This window comes from Opisthocomus hoazin, chromosome 1 (genome assembly GCF_030867145.1).
Source record: "Opisthocomus hoazin isolate bOpiHoa1 chromosome 1, bOpiHoa1.hap1, whole genome shotgun sequence".
NCBI classification, from domain to species: domain Eukaryota; kingdom Metazoa; phylum Chordata; class Aves; order Opisthocomiformes; family Opisthocomidae; genus Opisthocomus; species Opisthocomus hoazin.
Window position 1 is genome coordinate 38,264,802 of NC_134414.1, and position 23,012 is coordinate 38,287,813.

The 23,012-nt window shown below is 43.2% G+C and overlaps 1 protein-coding gene across 7 annotated transcripts in view; it reads left to right on the forward strand.

Annotated features, from left to right (window-relative positions):
- ELF1 (E74 like ETS transcription factor 1) overlaps positions 1 to 23,012 on the forward strand; it is a 92,636-nt gene that overhangs the window by 47,363 nt on the left and 22,261 nt on the right. For 6 of the 7 annotated variants that reach the window (XM_075422519.1, XM_075422557.1, XM_075422547.1 and 3 more), the window contains exons 2-5: positions 2,815 to 3,123; positions 12,806 to 12,980; positions 20,594 to 20,701; positions 21,315 to 21,479. In XM_075422519.1, the coding sequence (XP_075278634.1) occupies positions 3,052 to 3,123; positions 12,806 to 12,980; positions 20,594 to 20,701; positions 21,315 to 21,479 (520 nt within the window). In that variant the 5' untranslated portion in view covers positions 2,815 to 3,051. Of the gene's footprint in view, positions 1 to 2,266; positions 2,428 to 2,814; positions 3,124 to 12,805; positions 12,981 to 20,593; positions 20,702 to 21,314; positions 21,480 to 23,012 lie in introns of those variants that run through there. The other variant, XM_075422538.1, reaches the window with a different exon arrangement.

Here is a 23,012-nt window from a genome sequence, read left to right on the forward strand (position 1 = left end):
CAGCTTTTGAATATCTGTTCCTGTAAGGGTATCAGATGATTAGGAACTTCAAAAAAGTAAAAAAAGCGTGACTATTCTAAATAGTGTTCGTGTAGATCCCTTTGGGATCAAATGCATTATACTGCTGCAATCTCTTAAAAAGTATTAAATCTTGATGATTAGTTTTGCATTGAGGGTTTTGTTGGATTTTTTTAAAAATAAAAAGTAAGAAAAGATCTCTTTATATCTTTTAATAAGTTCGCTGCCGCAGCTTTTGGATCTTATGCATTTAGTGTGCGTCTTGGTATTTTAGTATCTACAGTAAAATGCTTGTATTTTACAGAATAATGATCTGGCACTAGTGGAACAATATGCCAGTTCCCGACGCATGCAGGGAACTTCTAAAATCTGTCTTACGGTGGCTATACCTCCAGTTTTCCTTATACCTCGCAAGCTTACTAGGTAGCCCGCATCTCCAACACTTTGTTTGTCCTGATTTTACATTGAAGCTGTTAATCGTTGCTGAGCTTAGAAAGCTACTGGACCTTAAGAACTTGTATTCTTTGTTCATACATGTGGCTTCAATTAGTGTAACGGAGATGATTATAAGCCTTTGCTGTATTCTGGCTCTGGTTCTCCCTGGACAATTAGCTTAACCCCTGTTTTAAAAGAAGTCTCCATTTGGAAGCTGAGGAGGTTCTCGTATTTGCCTGGTGATCCTTTGGAGTTGCTCTTCACTGCTTAGAGGGAGTGATTTCAAATATTATAATTTCGTCTTACTGGAGAGTTATAATTTATTTCCAGGCAGTAACCAAAACAGAAGTTGTACTTAAATAAATTTCCATACCTGTCCTCTCTTCTGAAAAAGCTGGTATGTTTCTGTTGACATATACTGACCCATTTCAGTCACTGTCTGTAGGATTAAACTATGTATTATATGGCGATATACTTTATTTTCACGCTGGCATACAGAGCAGGAAGAGTCTGGGATGGGACAAGTTGGTGTTAGTCCAACTGTGCTGGCACGTGTGAAACTTTTTAATGGCATGCTTATCTTCTCAAAGGTGAGACCAAGTAATTAAATTTAGGGATGTTACCCAGGATTATATGGTTGCATGTAATGGTTTTCACTGCTGTATCCCTGCTGAAGTACGGAGAAGGCCTTGTAACGATTCAAGTCATCCCACTAAATGACAAGGGCTGAGGTTGAACAGTCATGATTCCCAAAGCACATCCTTCTCTGTTCATGCATGTAGCTCTCATTAATGCAAATATTCTCTAGTTAGGGTTGTGGCTACTCTTAGGAACCCATTAACAGCTGATTAAAGCACACTGGAAGCTGAGGAGGTTCTCCTGTTTGCATAATTTTGGGTTTCCTGCTTTCTTGGGTAGGATCTAGTGCCTTAAATGCTTCAGTGCTCTGCTGTCACTGCTTAGGAATTTGGGAATACCACAACCTATATGGGAAAAACAGCTGTTACATTTCCTAGAGTGAGGGAGTATCAGCCTGTGACATGATCCTCCCTAATTAAATTGCTTGGCTTCGGGGAGAGGAAGATGCCCTTCATTATTTTTGTTTCAGCCTGCTGCAAAAACAAGGCAAAGTTAAACTTTCTGGACAAAGGCAGATATTAATCCTTGCCAGCTGGCACCGAAGTTGCCCAGAGGCTTTCCTGGGGGTCTCAGTGTGGATGGGCACGAGTTAGACCTCTGCCTCTTATTCTGCTGTCACAGCAGCCCTTAATCAAAGGCAGTTTAAAGAGTTTTGATCAAAACGCTAGGCACCACACATTTCACTTCCATAACAGCATACGGATTTAAATTCCTAGGCACCAACACGCTCCCTTAGGTTCCTAATTTTAGACACCTATTTCTGTTACTCTTTTGAAACGGTAGATTTTTTTTTTATTAATGTATTGGTCACCTTATTTGGATAAAAGATTACGTTTTGTGCTTGCCTTTTTCCCCAGAAGAGATACAGCACATCTGTTTGTAACCTCGTGTTAACCATGTTTACCTTTAGCACTGATGAGTAAATGGGAACGTGGGACATGTAGGCACGCATCCCTCCAGTAAAGCTGTTTACATTCCATAGTTTGGGATTTTTTTTTTTTTTTTTTTTTTTTTTGCTATTGTACTGTGCAGTTTTTTTGCCTGTTTTAATTTGCCATGACGTGGTCAGTGCTGTTTCCTTCCGGCTGCTTGCGAGCCTGTGGTAGAGATAAGGATACGTTTACAGTGCATTTTTAACAAGAAGCTGAAGATCTGCTTCATGTAGGAACGCGGGGGACTCTCTGGATTGTACAAAGAATTTATTTACCGGTTTCATGTGTTTGACACTGTGAGGATCAAGATCTAGAGCATTTTACTTGTAAAATAACTTCGCTAAATTTAAACTGTGTGAGAAGAAGAAAGGTGATATGCTTGAGATATCTTACAGTTGAGTAGGTCAGTCTGGGTTTTGTGTTTTTACTTTGAATATGTCTTAAAGATTAGAGTTACTAATGAATGTTAAAACTGCGTGTGTGAATCAAATGAAAAAGATGGATTTTCTTTTTGTTAACTTTCGTAACTTTTTCTTAGCCTCATGCTTTAAAAATATGAAGCACTTTGAAACTGATGTCTTACTTCCTGAAACAGTTTTATTTTTAAGGGAATGAAAATTCACATGTATTAATCAGTAAAAGTAACAGCTCTGAAGAGACAAAGGTACCTGACTTCCTTGGACTTCGGTAGAACAATTATAGTTCAGAGCAAGCTTTATTGTGGCTGCTAGTGTTTCACATAGCTAAAGCAGTCATTTCTTAATTATAACTTCATTTTTTCCCTCCACAGTGATAAAGGCTATCGAGGTGGGAGGAGCAACTCAGGAAAGGATTTCCCTTGGTTTGTTTCCTGTTGAGAAGAAAAGAACCTGGGAACCCCGATGATCTAAGAAGTACAAACACTGATACTTGATTCGTTTGTGGCCCTGCCTTTCTGCCCAGCTGGACCTCAGTGACGCTCTCCGTTCTTTCACACTGGAGAACATCTTTCTTTGTATGTGGAGCTGAGACCTGGGAATGTGTTATTATGGCAGCAGTGGTACAGCAGAATGAGCTCGTGTTTGAATTTGCCAGCAACGTCATGGAGGACGAACAGCAGGTATGGGTCTGTGTAAGAAACCATATTTGTACAAGTTGGTGCTAGGAATATTGTCAAAACATGAGGAAAAAAGGTGGTGTAAAACACAAAGCAAACGTTGAGGTCATTATTGTTGCAGCAGATCTTTGTGCTGTTTCAAAAGCTTCCTGTTGCTTCCTGTAACTTGCATGGGCAAAACAGAAATTGGTTGAAATGTCAGAACTTCTGCAGTATTGCAGAGACATCCTCCTCTGAAAATGTTTTTGCTGTGTCGCCGATTTTGTGTCAGTAGAATCCACCCATTTGTGTGATGCAGATTTCTCCACATTCTGGTATTTGACAGTAGTTTTAACTTTCCTAGTGTGCCAGGGTAAAATTCTGAATAAAAGTAGTGGTCGCACTACAGATGACTAGAAGGAGCAGTAGGTACCTGCTCACTGCTTTTTGCAGATTGGTTTCTAAATTGTGTAACTGCATGCTGGCTATTCAGAAATAAGCTTTGGAGTAGTTTAAATGGGTTTCGTTCACACTGCAGGGAAAATATGTCTGTTTCTATCTGAGGAGGCTTTCAGTTAAGTGTTGATTATCTAAACCACATCCTGTCAGTTCTGAGGCTTCAGTGAAGGATTCCTATTGTAGAAATTGCGCAGCTCCTCTGTAGGTGGTGGTTAATAGTAGGGTTTTGCATTTACTAAGAAGAAATTAGGTGTCTGGGTACTGTGGAGGCACAGTTCTTAAAAGACTGAGAAGTGCTATGACAAAGTGTTCCTCTTTTAGTGAATGTGAAAAGCATTTATCCTTCTCTCTTCCAAAATATTTCTGGCTTTATAATCTTGTTTCTGGGATTTCTGTATGGCCTAATATCTGGCTGGGTCAGCGGCCTGTTTCTGCTGTCAGAGTCATGCAGTCATTTCAATAATCTGAGTGTTGTCTGTCTAAAGTGCTAACTCAGTTTTGGGTGGAACTAGTAATGTAACTTCCTTCCCTGTATTTTTCCAGAGCTTGTGGTAGCCTGGGGATTTAGATAGGGGAATTCCACAAACATAGTGGAAAACTGAGCTTATTTATTACCTCTGTTTGTTGTTCGTTGCTGGTTTTGCTTTGCAAGGTAATGGGAGAGAGGATTGTTGAGGTAGGGAGGGCTACTTCAGTGGGGTTTCTAGAAGGGGCAATGTAAGCAAACGTGGGTTTGTTCAGATTGGCTATGTGTTCTACCTCTTGCAATTTCTTCAGATGCTCACCTGAAAAACTTTAGAAATATTAAAGAGCACTCAACAGGGCAGTAAAACTTCCCTAAACAGGGCTTTCACCAGCCCCAGAACAAACTCGGCCTTGGCATTTATCTCATAACCCCAATCAGTCCTGCTCCAGATTAAGCCTACTAAGCCTAAAGAAAGAAGGCATCCTGTCGCATACCCTAAAGGTGATGAAATCAAACATGTGCAAGGCCAGAGAGAGAGTGCATAGCAGAAGGTCCATTGCTGCAAACAGTTGGATGCAAGCTCCTCTTAGATCGCTGGGTTTTACCTTAGTTCAGGTATCAGAGATACGGGTGGCCAGCTAGCTGGCTGCACGAAGGCAGACCTTAAAAACTCAGTAGTAGAAAAGGAATCCTGCACAGTGAAAGATCTGGGAAGCTGGAGCAACAGTTAGCTCAGACGAGGATTTATACTATTACATTAATCCAAAAAGATTGATTATGTGTATACCTGGTTCATCTGCTTCTTACAACATAGGGGCTATCGCTACTCCTGAAGTTTTTTGGTTCTGGACAGATAAATTCCATTTAGGGCTAGATAACATGATATGTATATTTTGCAAAAATGTTAGCTCTATGAAGTGCGCTGTGTTGGTCAAAAGCATTTTTTGAGCATCAGTATACAAAAGGTGATGTCTTTGTATACAGGTGGCAGTTAAGTGGTCTTTGAATAATTATTTTTGCAATGCCGTGAAAAGCTGACATTGAAAGAACTTTGGTGGTGCTTCTTGTCAAAGCTTAGCCTGGAGCCCTGTTGTGCCAAGAGCTGTCAGGACATTGGGCAGCTGCAGGGAGAGGTTCAAGGTCTAGATGGCAGCTACTCTCAGTGTTTCAGGGAAGTCATAATTCATGGGTATTTTTTCTAATTTTTTTTTAAGGTCTTGGTTAAACAACTGTAAATTATGTACAGTCTATTTGCAAATGTAAGCATTCCATCAGTGGCAGACGCCAATGGGAGAGACTCGATCACGTGGCCCCGTGTGAACGGGAAAAGCTCTCTCTTATCAGCTCTACCCTTTTCAGTTTAGAAAAGAGTGAATTTTTTTTTTGCTTCTTGGAGGCTTCATTTATTGCATTACGCATGTATAGTGAGGAAGAAATGGGATGAAAATATCCATGTAGTTTTGAGAAGACAACAAGTGGCTTGCACTAATGCTACTGATAACCTAGCTGGCTGCTGCTGTGTGTCAGAGGTCCTGGTTAAATAAATGGTTTGCCTTTTTTTTGTGTGTCTTTTTTTTTTTTTGAAGAGAGATTCCACGCATAAAGCTGGGCAAGAACTCCTACAGGCTTTGTCTGAGTCAGTGCCACTGCCTAAAACTGCTTTTCTTCATGTCTGCAGCTTCTCCTCTCAATCTGTTTTCATTTGACCCTTCGTTAACTTATAGTTAACATGATACTTGATCAGGGCATGCTTGATTTAAAAAGCTGTACAGTAGCAGCCACAGAAGCTGGGTCCATACTAGGGAGTTTTAAATGGTGCCAGGGACATGCTGAATCATCGAAACCATTAAATTACTAGTGGGGTCCCCGGCATGACTGCTCCGTCCCAACAGGTGCTCTCTCATGTGGCTCTGACACGTGTAGTAGCCTGTGCCTGAGGACACCTTTTGTGTCTCCGAGGGTTGTTGCTCGCTTCCCTGCTTCTGAGGAAGAGGGGTCCAAGCCCTTAGAGTGGGCTGTGACTTCTGCACCATCTTCTCGTGTGTTGGTTTGCTCTTCCACCTTCCCTGGTGTTGCCGTGGGCTTGCTGAAACATTGAGTCACCTGGTCAAGGCCAAGATCTTAGTTTTTGACTGTTTCCAGCTCCTGCAGAAAGTCCCCTGCTTATCCACTTGCAGTTTTATGAAGACTTTCAGGAGATGATTGTGAGATCCATAATAAGGTTGTCTCCACAGGAGAGCAAGCGGCATTTATCTGCTTCCAGCAGCCCTCTGTGAAACTTGGTAGTTTCTCAGATGCTGGCCGGGGGAACACCTTTGAAGTTAAGATGGTGCCTCTGCTGTTGGCACAGGAACTTGAGCAAGAGAAAATCGAAGCCAATTTTCTAGTCACCAAGGTCACTTTGCGTAGTTCCTTTTTTTTTTTTTTAAAATAAATAGCCAACTGTATTGGAAGTCTGAATTCTGTCACTCTGTTAAAAAGCCATGTTTTTTCACTGAGGTTTCTTTCTCTTCCCCCCCCTCCCCCGTAGCTTTTCCCTGCTTCTGTCTATCGCATGCCTTTCTTCCCACCCATTACTCGGTTGCACAAAATTTATTCCAGACCGTTTAGAAGCTAGTCACCGTATTCTGGGACAAGTTTTATTCCTGAGAGGACTTGCAGTATGAGAAGACAATACCTCCAAAGCAGAAGAAATCTGCTTCCTTGTTTTCCATTTCCACAGCCAGGATGGTGTTTTGATCTTCTGTCAGCTGATGACAGCTGATGAGAAAATTCTCTGAGGGAAAAAAGAAACACCTTGCCAGCATGTCGAACACCCAAGAAGAATGTGAGAGCAGGAAGGAAGGTGGCTGCCTTTGGCGCCTGGAGGAGGGCAGGGTTCTGTTTTCAGGGGGTCATGAAGCATGATTGATCCTTTCAGGGACCTGCTCGTGGGACCTTCCATGGATTTCAGCACTCCCCTGAATTGTTAAAGGTCGGTCTACAGGACTGGTTTGTAGATAAACTAAACTGTGAGGAATTTGGTGTCTAAGACTTCGGAAGATTTCAGCAGTAGCTCAACCCTTTTAGGTGTCCAGCAGACATGAGAGATGCGTTGAAGCCAAGCCAAAGCTTTGGCAGAGCTAGCATGTCGTATTTTAACTATATTTTGCATGAGAAAGATGAAGAAGCAGAAGTAGGCAAAAGGAAAAAATACACAAATTGTTTTTCTATGGATTTATATATTAATTTCTTGAAAATAATTGCTGCAACTTAAAATTGGGACTTTTTTTTAGATTTTGGGATACTTTGCACTCTTCCTTTTTGTTAGTGTATGTAGAACCACTTTTGTGTTAGAAATAAATTATTTTGTGATCTTGCTATTGGAGAAGCAATTTAATTTGTCTTGATTGAATCACTACCTTCTGCTCCTTAACTTGATGTTGTTTTCCCTGTATGTAATTCTCATTACACACTAGCATCAAAGGGAGCTGTAGTAAACGTGGGCTCTTCTGCAGTTCTAAATGCATACAAAGTTATTCCTTTGTCTTACGGTAACAAAGCTACAGGAAGTTTTAGCTTGGCTGTCAGCTGGGATCCAGGTGCTTTGAGTGAAATCAAGAACATTATAGAAGCAGAGGTGAGATTTTTACCTCTCACCAGTCATATATACATCAGCGTACGTTAGTAGTAGCTTTTAAAACTGAATGAAATGCTTCTTAGTGAAATCATAACCAATTGCAAATGTTGTACAAAAAAGTGGTAACAGTTTCTGCAAAAACGCATTTCAAATTAGGTTTGTTTGCAGTTGCGTGAGTGCTTTTCTCTCGGAAAGCATATTATATATTTGTTCCAGCCTTTTCATTTCACATCTGTGGCAGGAAAGAAAATCCATACTTCTTACCTCCATAAGGTATGAGTTGGAAGCAGGTGTAACAATGGTTTTAAAATAAAAGACCAGAAGACGTGATATTTACTCTGATTCTCCCAGCTCAAAACTGTTATTAATTTAAAGAAAACCACTCTTAAAGTGTCTTACCCTAAGTAAATGCTTTTCTGATAGTCCCTTGTCTTTAGGAAGCGTAGAGTGTTGGCACGCTGCTCAGGCGGTCCAGCACCGAATTCTAGGGACCAGGTATACCCCTGCCATGGGGGTTTCTCTGCCTGTAGACCAGCACAGTGACCGTGTCAGAGTATGTGTATGATAGCTCTTTCTAGACATGGTCAAAATACAGTGTAACCTTGCAGAGCAGATCACATCTGATCATACAGATCAAACCAACTGCTGCGGGAGTGCTTGACAGCAGTGCTGTTCATGGAAACTTCAGTCAGCGGTGAAGCGTGTTTGAGTAACACATGGATGTTTGGGCTGTTGTAATTAGGTTTCACAGCAGAGTGATGAGTACGGTGTAATACAAGTAGGGCTTTGAGAAACTGAGCTGAAAATGTGTGACAGTCGGTTGGTTTTATCTGTGTTTCATTTATTATTCTGAAACAGTTTTTTTATGACTTGTCCCATCTAAATAACAACAGCAGTGCTGGAAGTGGTTTTGCCTCTCGGAGGCCGAGTCAGTGATATGAGCACAGAATCACCGAATCACAGAATGGAGGGGGTTGGAAGGGACCTCTGTGGGTCATCTAGTCCAACCCTCCTGCCAAAGCAGGGTCACCTACAGCAGGCTGCACAGGACCTTGTCCAGGTGGGTCTTGAATATCTCCAGAGAAGGAGACTCCACAACCTCCCTGGGCAGCCTGTTCCAGTGCTCCGTCACCCTCAGAGGGAAGAAGTTCTTCCTCATGTTCAGACGGAACTTCCTGTGCTTCACTTTGTGCCCATTGCCCCTTGTCCTGTCACTGGGCACCACTGAAAAGAGTCTGGCCCCATCCTCCTGACACCCACTCTTCAGATATTTATAAGCATATATTAGGTCCCCTCACAGCCTTCTCTTCTTCAGGCTGAACAAGCCCAGCTCCCTCAGCCTCTCCTCGTAGGAGAGATGCTCCAGTCCCCTCATCATCCTTGTAGCCCTCCGCTGGACTCTCTCCAGTAGCTCCTCATCTTTCTTGAAGTGGGGAGCCCAGAACTGGACACAGTTCTTCAGATGGGGCCTCACTAGGGCGGTATAGAGGGGGAAGGAGAACCTCCCTCGACCTGCTGGCCACACTCCTCTTGATATATCCCAGGATTCCATTGGCCTTCTTGGCAGCCAGGGCACAATGCTGGCTCATGGTTAACCTGTCGTCCACCAGCACTCCCAGGTCCCTCTCCACAGAGCTGCTCTCCAGCAGGTCCACCCCAAGCCTGTACTGGTGCGTGGGGTTGTTCCTCCCCAGGTGCAGGACCCTGCACTTGCCCTTGTTGAACCTCATCAGGTTCCTCTCTGCCCAACTCTCCAGCCTGTCCAGGTCTCACTGAATGGCAGCACAGCATGCTAGTGTATCCACCACTCCTCGCAGATTGGTGTCATCGGCAGACTTGCTGTGGGTACACTCTCCAGGTCATTGATGAAGAAGTAAACAAGACTGGGCCGAGTACAGACCCCTGGGGGACACCACTTGTCACCAGCCTCCAACTAGACTCAGCGCTGCTGATGACAGCTCTCTGAGTTCTGCCGTTCAGCCAGTTCTCAATCCACCTCACCGACCACTCATCCAGCCCACACTTCCTGAGCTTCCCTAGGAGGATGTTATGGGAGACCGTGTCGAAAGCCTTGCTGAAGTCGAGGCAGACAACATCCACTGCTCTCCCCTCATCTACCCAGCCAGTCATGCCATCATAGAAAGCTATCAGATTGGTCAGGCATGATTTCCCCTTGGTGAATCCATGCTGGCTACTCCTGATAACCTTCTTTTCCTCCACTTGCTTGATGATGGCCTCCAGGATAAGCTGCTCCATCACCTTTCCCGGGATGGAGGTGAGGCTGACCGGCCTGTAGCTCCCTGGGTCCTCCTTCTTGCCCTTTTTGAAGCTTGGAGTGACATTGGCCTTTCTCCAGTCCTCGGACACCTCTCCTGTCCTCCAGGACCTCTGAAAGATGATGGAGAGTGGCTCAGCAATGACATTCACCAGCTCCCTCAGCATTCGTGGGTGCATTCCATCAGTCATTAGCGAAGGACGGTGCTGAGCCAGGGTATTTTTTTATCCAGAAGGAGTGAAGGCGAGGCTTATTCTAAGCACAGGCAACTCGGTATGTAGCTGCAGGTGCTGCAGCTATCGAGCTGGTGTGATGGCAGAAGCAGGGAGGAAGGAGCACCTCGCTTCGAAGACGTGGTGGAGAGGCCATTTGCCGATGAATGTGTAGGAGACAGACACCTGCATCAGAAATAAGACACCCCAACACCTCCACCCTTCTGTAGTCAACTGAGAGGAAGAGGTGTTTTTAGGGCACGACTGATCCTGTTGTAGCACAGGAGTGTAGCACTGGGCAGGGAAATTGTGCCCTGGAAATACCCATTTCTCTCTGCTGGCTCTGAAGGAAACTTGGGGTTACTAGCTCAAGTCTGAGCGTTTGCACCAAGCTGTCTGAAGTTAGGTGAGATTATCTCACCCCTAGTGTCTGTGAGCTACAGCAGGGTGAGAAGACTGAAATCATCTTCCTTGTATCTTCTTTACCTAAAATCTGTAGTTTTTACCTGCTCAGAAGATATTGAACAATTGTTTGTAGAGCTTGCAGGTTACAGCAGCCTGGGTGGAGTGTTGTACATAATACTTCTCAAACTTTTTTTTCATATAGTTACATATGTGGGCCACAATATGTGTAACTTCACCCCAAAAGTTATATACAGTGGCATATTACTGAAATTGAGGTGCTTAAACTATTTTTGTAGCATGAATTTTATCTTGGTAATGAAGCTGCAACAGACTTCTTTCTAGTTTATGGAACTTATTGGTGAAAATAAAACCTTTTTTAATGCACACAGTATTTTATTTTTCTTCTCTCTCTACAGTGCTTTATCTTTTTTCCTGATTTGCCTTTTATTTCATCAAATCTATTAGTTTACTCTTGCCTGGAAGCAAATAGGATCTGGGATGTTGGGGTCAGTAAACAAAAAGGATATGCAGTGTGAACATGATGCTTTCTGAGGAGCAGCAGGGATCTTTTGGCCACCAGTAGTTCCCCATTGCTCAGCCCAAGCAGGACGCAGCCTTCAACAGAGGTGGCCACAAAGGTGTGGGGTAGAAGCTGTCCCATCGCTTGGCTTGATACACGCCCATCATCTGGTAGCGGGATTGCATGAGAGGGCTTTAACTGGTCTGCCCTTTGTTCGTTTTTATTGATTTTGTACCTTGTTACGCTATTTTGAAGCTTATGTTTGGTGGAGTATGGGGGTTATTTGTGAGGTTTTGGTTTTGTTGGGGTTTTTTTGTTTGTTTTTTTGTTTAGTAGACTGTCTGTGATAGAAGCCCACAGAAATACTGTTTTTTGTTTCTTAGTTCTTCCTTTTTTCCCGATTGCCCTTTACCACAGTTGTTGCTGAGACATGTTTTACAAAACACAGAGCAATTTGAAGTGGTAATTACTGCCTTTTAAAACTTCTAATTGCACTTTCTGCTTTCAGTTCTTAACGTTCCAGACTTCCCTAGGAGAGGCTTGCTCCCGTTGCTGTTGTCTGTGTTGAGCCAATAGCTCCACTACCATTTTCCCTTGGTGGCGGTGTGTCTCGTGGCAAGATTGTGAGACATGAACAATCCCTAAGCAAGCTCATAATCCTGTGTTTGGTTTTTTTTCTTGTGTGGTTAAATACAAAACCTGCTTGATCCGTACATATCTGTGCTCTTTGGTGGAGGAGGAGACCAAACGTACATATACTGGTTTTCTCAGAAACATGTTTTAGCAACTTTTTAATTTGTTTTCTTGTTTTTAAGATTGCCACGTTCATAATGTGGTTTATCTTTATAGTGAGAGAGCCTCTAGTTACACTAGAATTTCTTTGAGCCTGCTCTGCCATCATCAGCTATGACTTTCTTCCTGCAAATGACATTTTAGAAGACTCACTTTGGAAAATACTGTGTCTCTAGTAAATGGTATTTTCTGAAAACCTCTTCCTGTTGGAACGTTGCCTTTTCAGAGAATGTGCATCATATTATTATTACTGGTTAGCTTGATTTCTGTTTTCCCAGCTGCCCCTTTTCTTCTGTGTCTGAAGCAAAATAACTATTGAGATGGAAGGATGATGTCTGAAAGCAGACTTAGGAAGGAAAGCAGGGGGGGAAGTAATGTCAAGTGACTAAAGCCATAAGAATTAGAGAAGGATGGTGTTATGGCAGGTATATCAAACACTCCTTGTTACGCCCCTTGCTCTTTTAGCAAGTGTCCCCTAAAATAGTGATCATCTTCTAGTTTCTTGTGGGAAACTTGGTGCCTGAGACTTGTTGTCCAGTCCTGACAGCCAGAGCACTGCTGCACCCCCAGCTTGATGGAAAGAGCAAAAGATGAAGGTGCTTGCAGCAAGTTGCTTGCCCAGTATTATTGCCAGCAACGTTTAGCGCTGTGCTGTGCCACTCCTCTGTATTGTCAGCTTTTATGCTGCAAAACAGTGTTGTGGGAGTCTGATATTGCCTACTGGAGTAAAGTCAATATATTAGATACTACAGTGATACTCAGCCTCTGGCCCATAGTGGGACACTGCTGCTACTTGGGGTTATGTACTAAAAACCATCTTGTTCTTTGTTACTCCCTCCTGATGGTCTAATGTTCAAGTGATGTGGTATAGGTCTCTTGAAGTGTTAATCTCAGTAAGTGGTTAGATTGAATGTAGTCTAACTACCGCTATTTTAATTTTCTTCTTTCCATCCACCAGCTTGGTGATCCATCTATTTTCCCTGCTGTCATCGTGGAGCATGTTCCTAGCGCAGACCTCCTGCACAACTACTCGGGTTTAACCTGCGTGGATGAACCTAGTGACATGATCACTGAGAGCTCTCTGGACGTCGCAGAGGAGCAAATCATAGAAGATGATGATATCACCCTCACAGGTTGGCAAGAAGAACATTCCTGTGTCATGTTTTTGCGTCAAGATGGCTGTGGCTAATGGTGGAAAAAGCTTAATGTCAAAAAAAAAAACAGGAAACAAAATTATGGTAGTATTAAATGCTGTTAATTCTGTATAAGATGGAGAAAATGGCATTAATACCTTTAGCAGGTGGCTTGCGATCCCAGCTGCACAGCTGATAATGGTGAAGGGTTTCATCCATCAACATGATTGATGAAGGGTTTCATCCATCAACAGAGATTAAGACAGAGTCCTGCTCAAAGTACCAACAAGATCTTTCTTTGCTCTACATGGGATTTGTTTGCTTTTATTTAATGGTTGGCACATACCTAAGTAAGCATACATACCAAAAAGCAGGAATATGCAGCTTGAGTAGATGTACTGCTTTTAGCTTCCTGAGGGTATACAGTTAGCCACAAAACGTGTGTGTTAGCGTGACTCTCTGGTGTAAGTGTGCTCAGCATAGTATTCATTTTGGATCTCTAATAACCGTTAATGCCTCAAACACAGGTGTTCTTTGTAAATTGTGTTAGAAAAGGTAGCCCCAAGGGGAAGACAATTCTCAAGAGGAAAGCTTGAAGATATGTCACTTCTGAAAAAAACCAAAAAAACCCAACACACTGAATGCATACATTTGAAGCATTTTTGCAGAAGAAGTCTGAAAGGTGGGGGAGATACTTTGCAGCGTTTCTGTGTTGTCTTTCAGCCATTCTCCACACCTGAGCTGTCGCCAGGGCTGGAGACAGCTTGCTGGTTTCAGTAATGCTTTTTACGTTATTTCCAAAGGCGCGCTCTGATACAATCTTTTACCACCAAAAGCAAAACAAAAACTCAACAAAACTTGACAGGAGGAACAGTTTGCAGAGTAAATTGACGTGAGCTGTTCTTGGTAGATGGTTTTGTCTGATAAATATGGCTCCTTTTTTTTCGTAGTAGTGAATTATCAGTGGACAGACTGTGACTGTACAAAGAAGTTAGCTGATTAATCAAGAAGGTTTTACATACTTAAACATTATTTCAAGTTGAGACCTCTTGCCAACTATTCACTCGCTACTCATATTAATTATTCACACTGCAACTGGCATTTCCTCAGTGTGTTACTTCAGCACCATTTAATGCGGTTGTGTGAATTTTTCATAGCTGATCGTTTCTATGAATCCATATTCACTGTAGTATATTGCGTGTGAATTTTTACTTGCATGAGTAATTGTGAAACTCCCAATTTTGTGAATGTTCTCGTTAATGGTTTTTGTTGTTGTTGTTGCTGGTCACATGAGAAGGGTTTGCAAATTGCCGCCAGAGACTGAAAATACGTAATCCTTGCAACTGATGGTGTCCAAGGATTTCTGGGATACTTCGGAGGCAGAGAAGTGCGGTATTGTTCCCATCATCCATTGTAGTTCAAGCAATCCGGTTTTCTTTAAAGGCAAAGCCCTTGGAAGACCAGAGCGGCCGCTTTGCAGAGGTTATTGCTGTGAAGGAGACAGTAGCTGATGATCTGTTTTGCACTCTCCATCCTGCTAGCTACTGTGCGTGCCATGGGTTTCCTCGGGAAGGCGAGACCCGGTTTTGGGAGAGCCGAGGCCGGGCCAGGACCAGCGCTGCTGCCGCCGGCTCCTGCCTGGACTGCCAGGCAGGCAGTGCCGGCTGCTTGGCCCCGGTTCCCGGCGGGGAGCCCTCCTGCCTGGCGCCAGTGGGGCAGGATTCGGGGGCCCAGGGGTGTGAGGGCAACCCGCAGGAGGTGAGGAGGGGAGGCTGGGCAAGGAGAACCCCTCTTGAAGCGTGAGGTTCAAGTGCCCGCTTGAACTGCGAGGCTGCCATGGAAGAGATCCACTTCAAGCACTGCCTCTGAAACGGGACCAACCATAACTGGAATTTCCCACCTACTCTATTTTTCATTTGCTTCCCCCCCCCCCCCTTCTTTGAAGTTCCCTTCATGATTTTTGTCATGGGGCATGTTTGGTCTCTAGAGTGAAATGAGTTGTTCTGTTCCTTGAAGTTTGTACCGATCTTTTCAGTCACTTCCACGCTGTTCCATTGGAAAAGGATCAGATTTCCACATTAAAATATTCATAAGACAGAAGTTCACAGCAAAACGAAACTGAAACTTGCCAACTGACTAAACATTACAGACAAATGGCTGCTTAATATGCAGGATTTGGGTTTTTTTTTAAAGCTACCAGTTTTTTAGTAGTTTTATGACTCTGTCATATGTTAAGCTGCTTCTTTTCTCTTAAACGAACAGAAATTAGCGGTAGGTCTCCTGAAACGGAAGCAACTGGTTTTTAGGGATCTGCCTGCAGAATGGTGGACACTGGTAGGTTTTTCCATCTGTAGGCTGTAGCTTCATCCTTTCTAAACTGCAGCTGTTGCACGTGGGTGATTACTTATCTGTAGTATAAGTTATAACCTGCGGAGAACTGTAAGAACAGCATCTGTTTCATGTGAAACCCTGCTGAAAGATGGCTAACAACCAGCTTTTCAGTTACATTAATGCTCACGCTGTATTTCTTTTATAATGAATAGGCAGACTTGTCTTACCACTCTCCTCCCTGGAAAAACTGCGATGGCAATTTATATGGTCAGTTTGTGGCCAGTATTATGGGACTTTAAATAATTAACTGTCACATAGTAAAGGGTGATTGCAAAAATCAATTGGAGCATTTCACTTTGAAGCTTTATATCTAATGGGAATATCAATTTCTTGTGGGTTTTTTCCTCTGAAAAATACAGGGGGTAATGTTTTGCGTGGAACGAATTCTAGGCCAACTTGTCAGATGGTACGTTTTGCTACACTTTATTTACCTTCTTAATGTAACTAATTACGGTTATAAGATGCATAGGAAGGAGGAACTAATTGGATTACGTAACTTCCTGAAAACTTTTTTTTTCAGTATTATTGATTTGGGTTTTTTTAGCTTTGCCATGTCTGGCCAGTTTAATTCAGAAAAATAATGGTTAATCAAACTCTGCAATTTTGTGGTTCACCTGTTCTGGTGTTGTTTTGATGGGATCAGGGAAGCGGCTGCGCTGAGACAGTTTGGGCGGATGAGGGAGGAGGGACAGAAAATTTGCGCTTAGATGCCCCATGCCCTGATGTGAACTGGGAGCATGGAAGCGTGCATCTTCGTAGGTCAGTAATGGTGCTTAACAACCAGTTCAGAAGTTATTTTACAGCATTTTGAAGTTCAGTAGCATTTGGCTTGTACATTTGGTGAAGCTCTGGCATTTGTGGCGGAAGCCAAGCTGGCCAGGTAGGAGAAAGAAGGCAATAATACGTTAGGTGCTGCAGTCCTGCACAAACCCGGCATCTTCGGTGACCATTTATGATGCTGCAAAGAAATCCAAAGGAGTAGTTAGGTGGAAACAGAACCTCGTGCTGTTAATCTGTGAGGATTTTTAGTTGACGAGATGCCAATTGTAAAGAAACGAGTATGGTTTCAGTTACTTCGTAAAGAAATTATTCACTGCTGCGTGCAGCATCTGGTTAAAAACAATGAGGGTTTTCTGTATAGCTCGCCAATGAGATCATTTTCTTTTTTTAAGTAAGGCTTTAAAATTTGTAACGAAAATAAAGGGTGATGTATAGGTCTCCTGAAGTTACCTGTGTTCTTAAACTCTTGTTTTCCAGTGTCAGTTAACGGTCAGCTCAGAGTTGATATTAAAAAGCAGTCACATAAATTTACAGCTGGCTATTCTGCAAAAGGGGGCTCCGTCTGTGTTTAACGGATTGCTTCCTACTTTTAGCAACTTTAGATTTCTTCTGCTAATACTTTGAGGCTCTGTGGTCCCTGTTTCTGTCTATAGTAAAACCAGCAGTGAATTTAAACACAGCTGTGACGAGCACGGCCCTGATCTTGGCCTGGAGGAGGACTCGTGTTGCCCGCTTTCTGGAGGTGCTGGCTGCTGGGGAAGTGCCGGGAGTCAGATGGGACTGCCAGAGGCGGTGTAAAGCTCTCAGAAAAGACACTAGGCGGGAGCAGGGAAAGCAAGAGTTTGGTCCGAGGTGGGGAGCTTCCAGCATGAGGCACAGTTTCTTTCTCCACCAGGTGAGAAGAGCAGAAAGCTGAGTTTGGGCAGGCCCTGGGCTGACGGTGAGTGCTGATTCATAGCGAACCTGGATTCGCAGTAACTGGGCTGTAATTGGCAGGCGGGTACAGAGGCAGACGTTTGTGGCCTGTTCGGATAAACAAGAACTTTGGGAGTACCCTGGGAAAAAAATGAAGTTACTTTTGGGTGTGGTTTTCCCTACCCCCCCCCCACCTTTTTCCTTTCTCCTCCCCCCTTTTTTCCTTTCTCCTCCCCTTTTTTCTTCCCTCTTTTTTTCTTTCCCTCCTTTTCCTGTTTTCCTTTTTTTTTCAAAGTTTCTACCTATTGAAGATAACATTTGAAATCTGATGCTTCTCAGAAATGACCTCCACCACCACCATTCTTTCAGCTCTGAGTTTGCCAAAGTGTAACAAATAAGCTATGTCATCCCAATTCATCTTAAAATTGTGACAGTATCATAACTGCCAGTGACTGGAATACCCTTCTGCAACATGGAGAGAATAACTACAGGCACCAGCTTGCCTTTGGTGGTTGAGTTGGTGGTCTCCGAGCACTGCCTTAAGTTATGTGAATTAGCATCTTGCTGTTGGTAGGACAGAGAGGTGGTGCTCCATCTCCTCTGTGCAGTACCCCACATCTTATTTGTGTTAGCTCTTGAGTTCTTGTAATTCAACTTGCTAACCCAGCAAAACCCAAAAAACTTCTTTTGAGCCATTTTATAAAACAAAATCGTCTCTCTGCGTGAAGCCTGGCTTGTGTTCAGTGACAGTAGTTTGGATGATGAACCGGGGGCAGAGATGGGAGGACAAACCACAGCACTTGTTTTTTCAGCAACAGGGAAATATTAATTTGGCTCAAACCACCTTGTGAAGTCATCATCTAACAAGAGGCTTGAAGGGTGTTAGCAAGGGTATTAATGTGGTTGAGAAACTTAGTTTTGCCTTTCTGTGTCTGTGGATAGACAGATAGGTGGTGCTCCTTACATTTTTTTGTGAGTGTCAGATTATATGAATTTCTAAGTTTACATTATCTGTATGACTATTGTAAGTTCCTTTCATTAGTCTTGGACATGGATGGTTGATTCTTAGCCACATGGTGCAACAGTGATGCAAAGCTGGCAACCTCTGCCTCACCTGCCATTATTCAGAAAGAAGAATTGACACTGCTCTGCCACCTCGGCGCCTGAAAGCAAGCCGGGAGGGTTTGCTCCACGCACAGCTCTCACCGAGGAGCGAGCAAACAGCAGCTGCTCCCTCTTCCCCGCCTGCAGCACGGAGAGCCAGTGGGTACCACTGCTGGCTTTCAAATCGTGCGTGGCAGCGTAAACCAGACCCGCTCAGTGGCTTCAGCTGAGCTGCGTCGTGGTGGGTTACTGTCCCATCCGTTCAGACAACGTTGGAGCTGGTGGCAGCTGCTTTGGCGGTGCTGTGTGCCTCCGTTCAGGGTGAGATCCTTGTTGTGGTCTTCATTGTGCTGGTAGGTGGCATGCAGAGTTCCCATCCAGATAAAACTGAGAAACAGAGGTGATCAAGTCAGTGCTGCTGGGCCAAGTGTGAGTGTGCCTGCAGACCACGTGGGCTGTGCTTGGTCCCATCTCCTCAACTGGCCAGGCATTCCCTAGGGATGCCGTTCGGCTCTTGCTCTGCAGCTGAGCTCCTGAGCCTGCAAGCTGCACGACAAAAGCGTCGGCGGTTTGCTGCCCCGTCTCACTCTGTGGCTTCCCAAGCCAGGACTTTAGTCCATACTCACAACCTCTCCTTTTCTCTTCACCTCCTCTGCAGCTCTGCATTTCTCATTTCTTAAGCCTGTTTGGAGATGTCAGCGGGAAGGTGCGGATCCTTAACTCTCTGAATGTCTGTGCAAGACGTGGGGTGGACGGGTCCTGTAGGTGACAGGGTGTGTTGCTGTGTGGGTCAGGTATTCCCAGTGCCCATCTACTTTATTCTGTCTTAGCCTGATCCTCTGATGCTTGGGGCATGGTAGGACTAAGGTCAAGAACCAGAAGGTGAGGTGGCTTCTCCTGAGCTCCATGTGCTGCCTGTAAATCACAGCTGGGTGGAGGAGGTAGGGCTGACATGTGAATGTCTGCATTCATCTTTGCACTCTCCTAATGGTATAATTGCTGAAGCTGTAAATATTTGGGGTGAAACTGGGGGTTTTTTGGTTGGTTTTTTAATTTTGTGATTGTTTAGTGCTAGTGAGCTGGGTGCTTTGTTGTTGTTGTGATTTTTTTTTTTTTTTTTTTTAAGTATAGAAACTCTGGCATAAAGCTCCTGTTTATATGTGAAAAAGAAATGTTCCAAGGTCATTGCATTGTGTTTTATGGTGCATTTTTGCTTGCTCTGTCAGTCTGTCTCCTTTGTTGCTTTTTTTTTTTTTAAATGACTGCCCCACCCGAAATTCCTCAAAGCTAAACAGGGAGAGAGGGTGTGAAGCTGACTCATTACCGAGCTGACTGAGGTTCATTGGCATAGTAGGGAGGGGAATACTAATGCAGCCCTTTGTACCACTTGGGTAGGCGCAAGTGAATTCCCCAGCGTTGCTTTAAATACGTGTCAAAGGATAGGGAAGCCTGTCCTGTGCGTTTCCATCCAACAAAGAGTCATTTCCAAAAGAATGTGTTGAACAGTTCTAAAGGTTACAGTAGCCGGTACTGGAATGAACATCGATCTTATTTACCATGCTACAATTATTTTGAAAAAAATCCTCTGGTAAGGTACTCCTCCTGTCAAACCAATGCTATCTTCTTGACAGCTGTTATTTTGCAAAATGATATTTTATTGTATTTTTTGGTGTGTAGCTTCAGATGACCTTAATTATAAATTAATGCTCAAGAGCTTTAACTTTGTCTAATGACTGCCCTCATGAGATTGATGAGGGATTGTCTGGTAGTCAGAATTTGTTGAACGTTTGCCAGCCCTCTATACTGCTTTTCGTATTTTACGTTTGCTTTCCAGTGTGTTCCTGGAGCCTGCGCTCTTAGCCCTACCTGTAATCCCCATGGATTTAAACGGTTTAGGATTCAGTTACACCTTTAGATAATATGCTCTCTAATAGAAGTTGTGGAATATTTTCTTGTCTATTCTCCAGTTTAAATGACAGAATATTTTTGGTGAGCATCTCTTAATTATAGAATTCACTTCCCATTGGACTGCCATGAGAAGAAATTAGCACTACTGTTTTTTTTAAGGGATACTATCTGGAATATTGTTTGTGGGAGAGATATTTCATAGGGTTCATGGGTGTTGTGTTTTACTGCATGTACTTGATCAGCAAAGAAAGGGGTTAGAAAAATGGGGCAGAAACAAAGGGTTTGTGTTGGTATTGTTTTTTTTTTTTAATACATACAATCTGAAAAATGTAGTGTGTTAAATAAATGAAATTATTGCAGTGTGCATTTTCTCCCCAGCTAACCTGTTACTACTCATCTAGTAGAAGACTGTGTTTACCACTTCTTTTTTTTCGAAATGAAATAGGAATAAATATGTTAAGCTTGAAGTCCAGTTTGTAGCTTGTGAAGAATTAATTTTACTCTCTTGCTTTTAGTTGAAGCATCTTGTCATAATGGAGATGAAACAATGGAAACAATCGAGGCTGCTGAAGCACTTCTCAATATGGACTCCCCTGGTCCTATGTTGGATGAAAAAAGAATAAGTAAGTTTTTTATGCAAGCAAATCCAGTCTGTATTTCCCTTGTTTATTTGTGAAAGAAGGAGGGATTCAGTGCAGCATGGTTGCGTGGAATTGGTAAGACTGTTTTGCTTCCAGCTAGACTTCATGTACATAGTTCGGATAGCAGAAATCCAGTGTTGTATGCAATGAAGGATTTCATTGCCATGCCAGAGTTAAACAGGTAAGGAAAGAAGAAAAAATTACGGAGGGAAGGTGTAAATGAAGTTGGGTGGTTTAGATTGGCGCTATTTTGTTTGGCTGGTAGAGGATTTGTCTGTTTATGTCCCCAAGATAGAAGAATATGCACTTACATCTACAGACTGGTTAAATATGAATAAAAATGTGTGATCACCAAATAATTGTGCTTTTTGAGGGCGTGGGTTGTATCATTAAATTATTCTGGTTTAATAGTCCTTCTGCTTGTGTAAAATCTTGTAGGCAGATATATTCCACTATGAACTAGTCTGCTCTCCCATGAAAGTCTTAAGTGTCATAGTTTTGTTTTATTTTATGTTTAAATTTTTGCTATAAAAATACAGCTTTTAAAAGTCCTTGTGGCTGTGTGAAAATGTTCCTATCGTCCCTTTCCTTTAAGCAACTATGTTTGGCACAACTGAAGATGATGATATAGTGGCTCCTATTACACATGTGTCAGTCACGCTTGATGGGATCCCTGAGGTGGTGGAAGTTAACCAAGCCCGAGACCCTTATGCTGAATCACCAGAGACTCCAGAATTTGAACAACCAAAGAAGAGAAAAGGTAAGATGCTACTGGAGAAAAGCAGTGTGGAGTAGGAGAGCAGTGGCTGGCGTGCTCAACTTCCATGTGGGTGTCTGGAACCATTCTGGGTCTCAGGACAAAATAACCGAGTGGGCTCAGCTAGAAATACAGAGAAAGCATTTTCTGACTAGGTAGTGTGAGCACAGATACTGGTGCTTAGATACAAGTGATGATGGAGAGGTAGCGATGATGGCTTATCCCATAGGAAACATGAATCTCTGCTTATTCCTGTTTATGGTTTCTTCTTCAGAGCAGAATCCTGAAGTACTTTCATTAATTCTTACTTAGCTTCATCTAAAGATACTTGATCTGTTCAGAATATGGGATGAGAATGAGGAGGAGTTTTTAGCTTTTCTTAAATATGAGCAGTTTAATTTTATTTTTTTTTTAATAGCTGCACACTATAGTAAGCGTTAGTCCCATTTCTGGTAGTTAATATTTACACGGTGTCCACTGCGTGTTGTTCCATTGGAGTTAGTGCTGTCCCAAAGAGAATGAAGTGGGGTTAGTCAGACCTTCTGCTGCTGTTTTCGCACCCTGCTTCAGCGTGGACTCCATCAGAGGTCCTGAAGCTGATATCTGCAGTAGGAGAGAGTCACGCAGTGCAGGCAGATGTAAGGCGCTGTTGCAACAAATGGTGTTTTTTTTTTTTGGTAAAGAAAAATAAACCGAGAGTTATGTTTCTGGAACTAATCCTAGGGCTGAATCAGTGTGTTAGGACTTTGACAGGTTCCCCTGTGAAATAAAAGCCCTCCAGAACAGGGCTCCTGCTACCCAGCCATACTCCTGCTGAATGAGAGTGCATTTTTGCTGCTACTTTTGCTGCAGCTTCCAAACATTGGGAGTCATTGTCTGTGAGAGGGAGCTTATCAGCCTGTGGGGATCTCGGGGAGGCCTCCTGAGCCCCGTGTGTGTCACAAGGTCTGGTAGGGATGCGTGTGGGTTGGGAAGTCTCCAATTCCCGTTAGAAAGCTGAACTGAAACTGCTGTGGGGAGCTTTACCAGCAGCTGCCCCAAGAGTGCTGCTGGGGAAACTACCGTGCTCTGCACACTACTGTGAGATACCCAACCATAAGAGAGTTTAAAACTAGGTTTTTTTGGTTCTGTTCTTTTCTTTTCTTCTTCTTTTTAATGTTGGCTGCTATGGGGGTCAAAACAAGGAGCTGCTGTCTGCCAGACATTTAACCTCTTTCGCCTGGTGCTTTCATACCCTCTTCGGTGTTGTGCTTCTGCTTACTCCCACTCCTTCCTCCTCCCTAGCTGTAGGTTAGAAAACCAACTGCTTCACAGCAATTGTGTGTGTTTGACAGTTACATCGGATAGAAAACATACTAAAACAGATGCATCAGCTTAGTGTTTTGTTAACTACTAGTTTTCAGTGAAGTTGAGACTTCATGAGGCAAATGGTATGGGCTGAGTGACGTTGAAGCGTTACTTCAAAACGTCCAGGGATTTGTAAGGCATTGGTATACAACAGTTGCTGCAAATTGTTATTAATTTTGTAGTGCACTT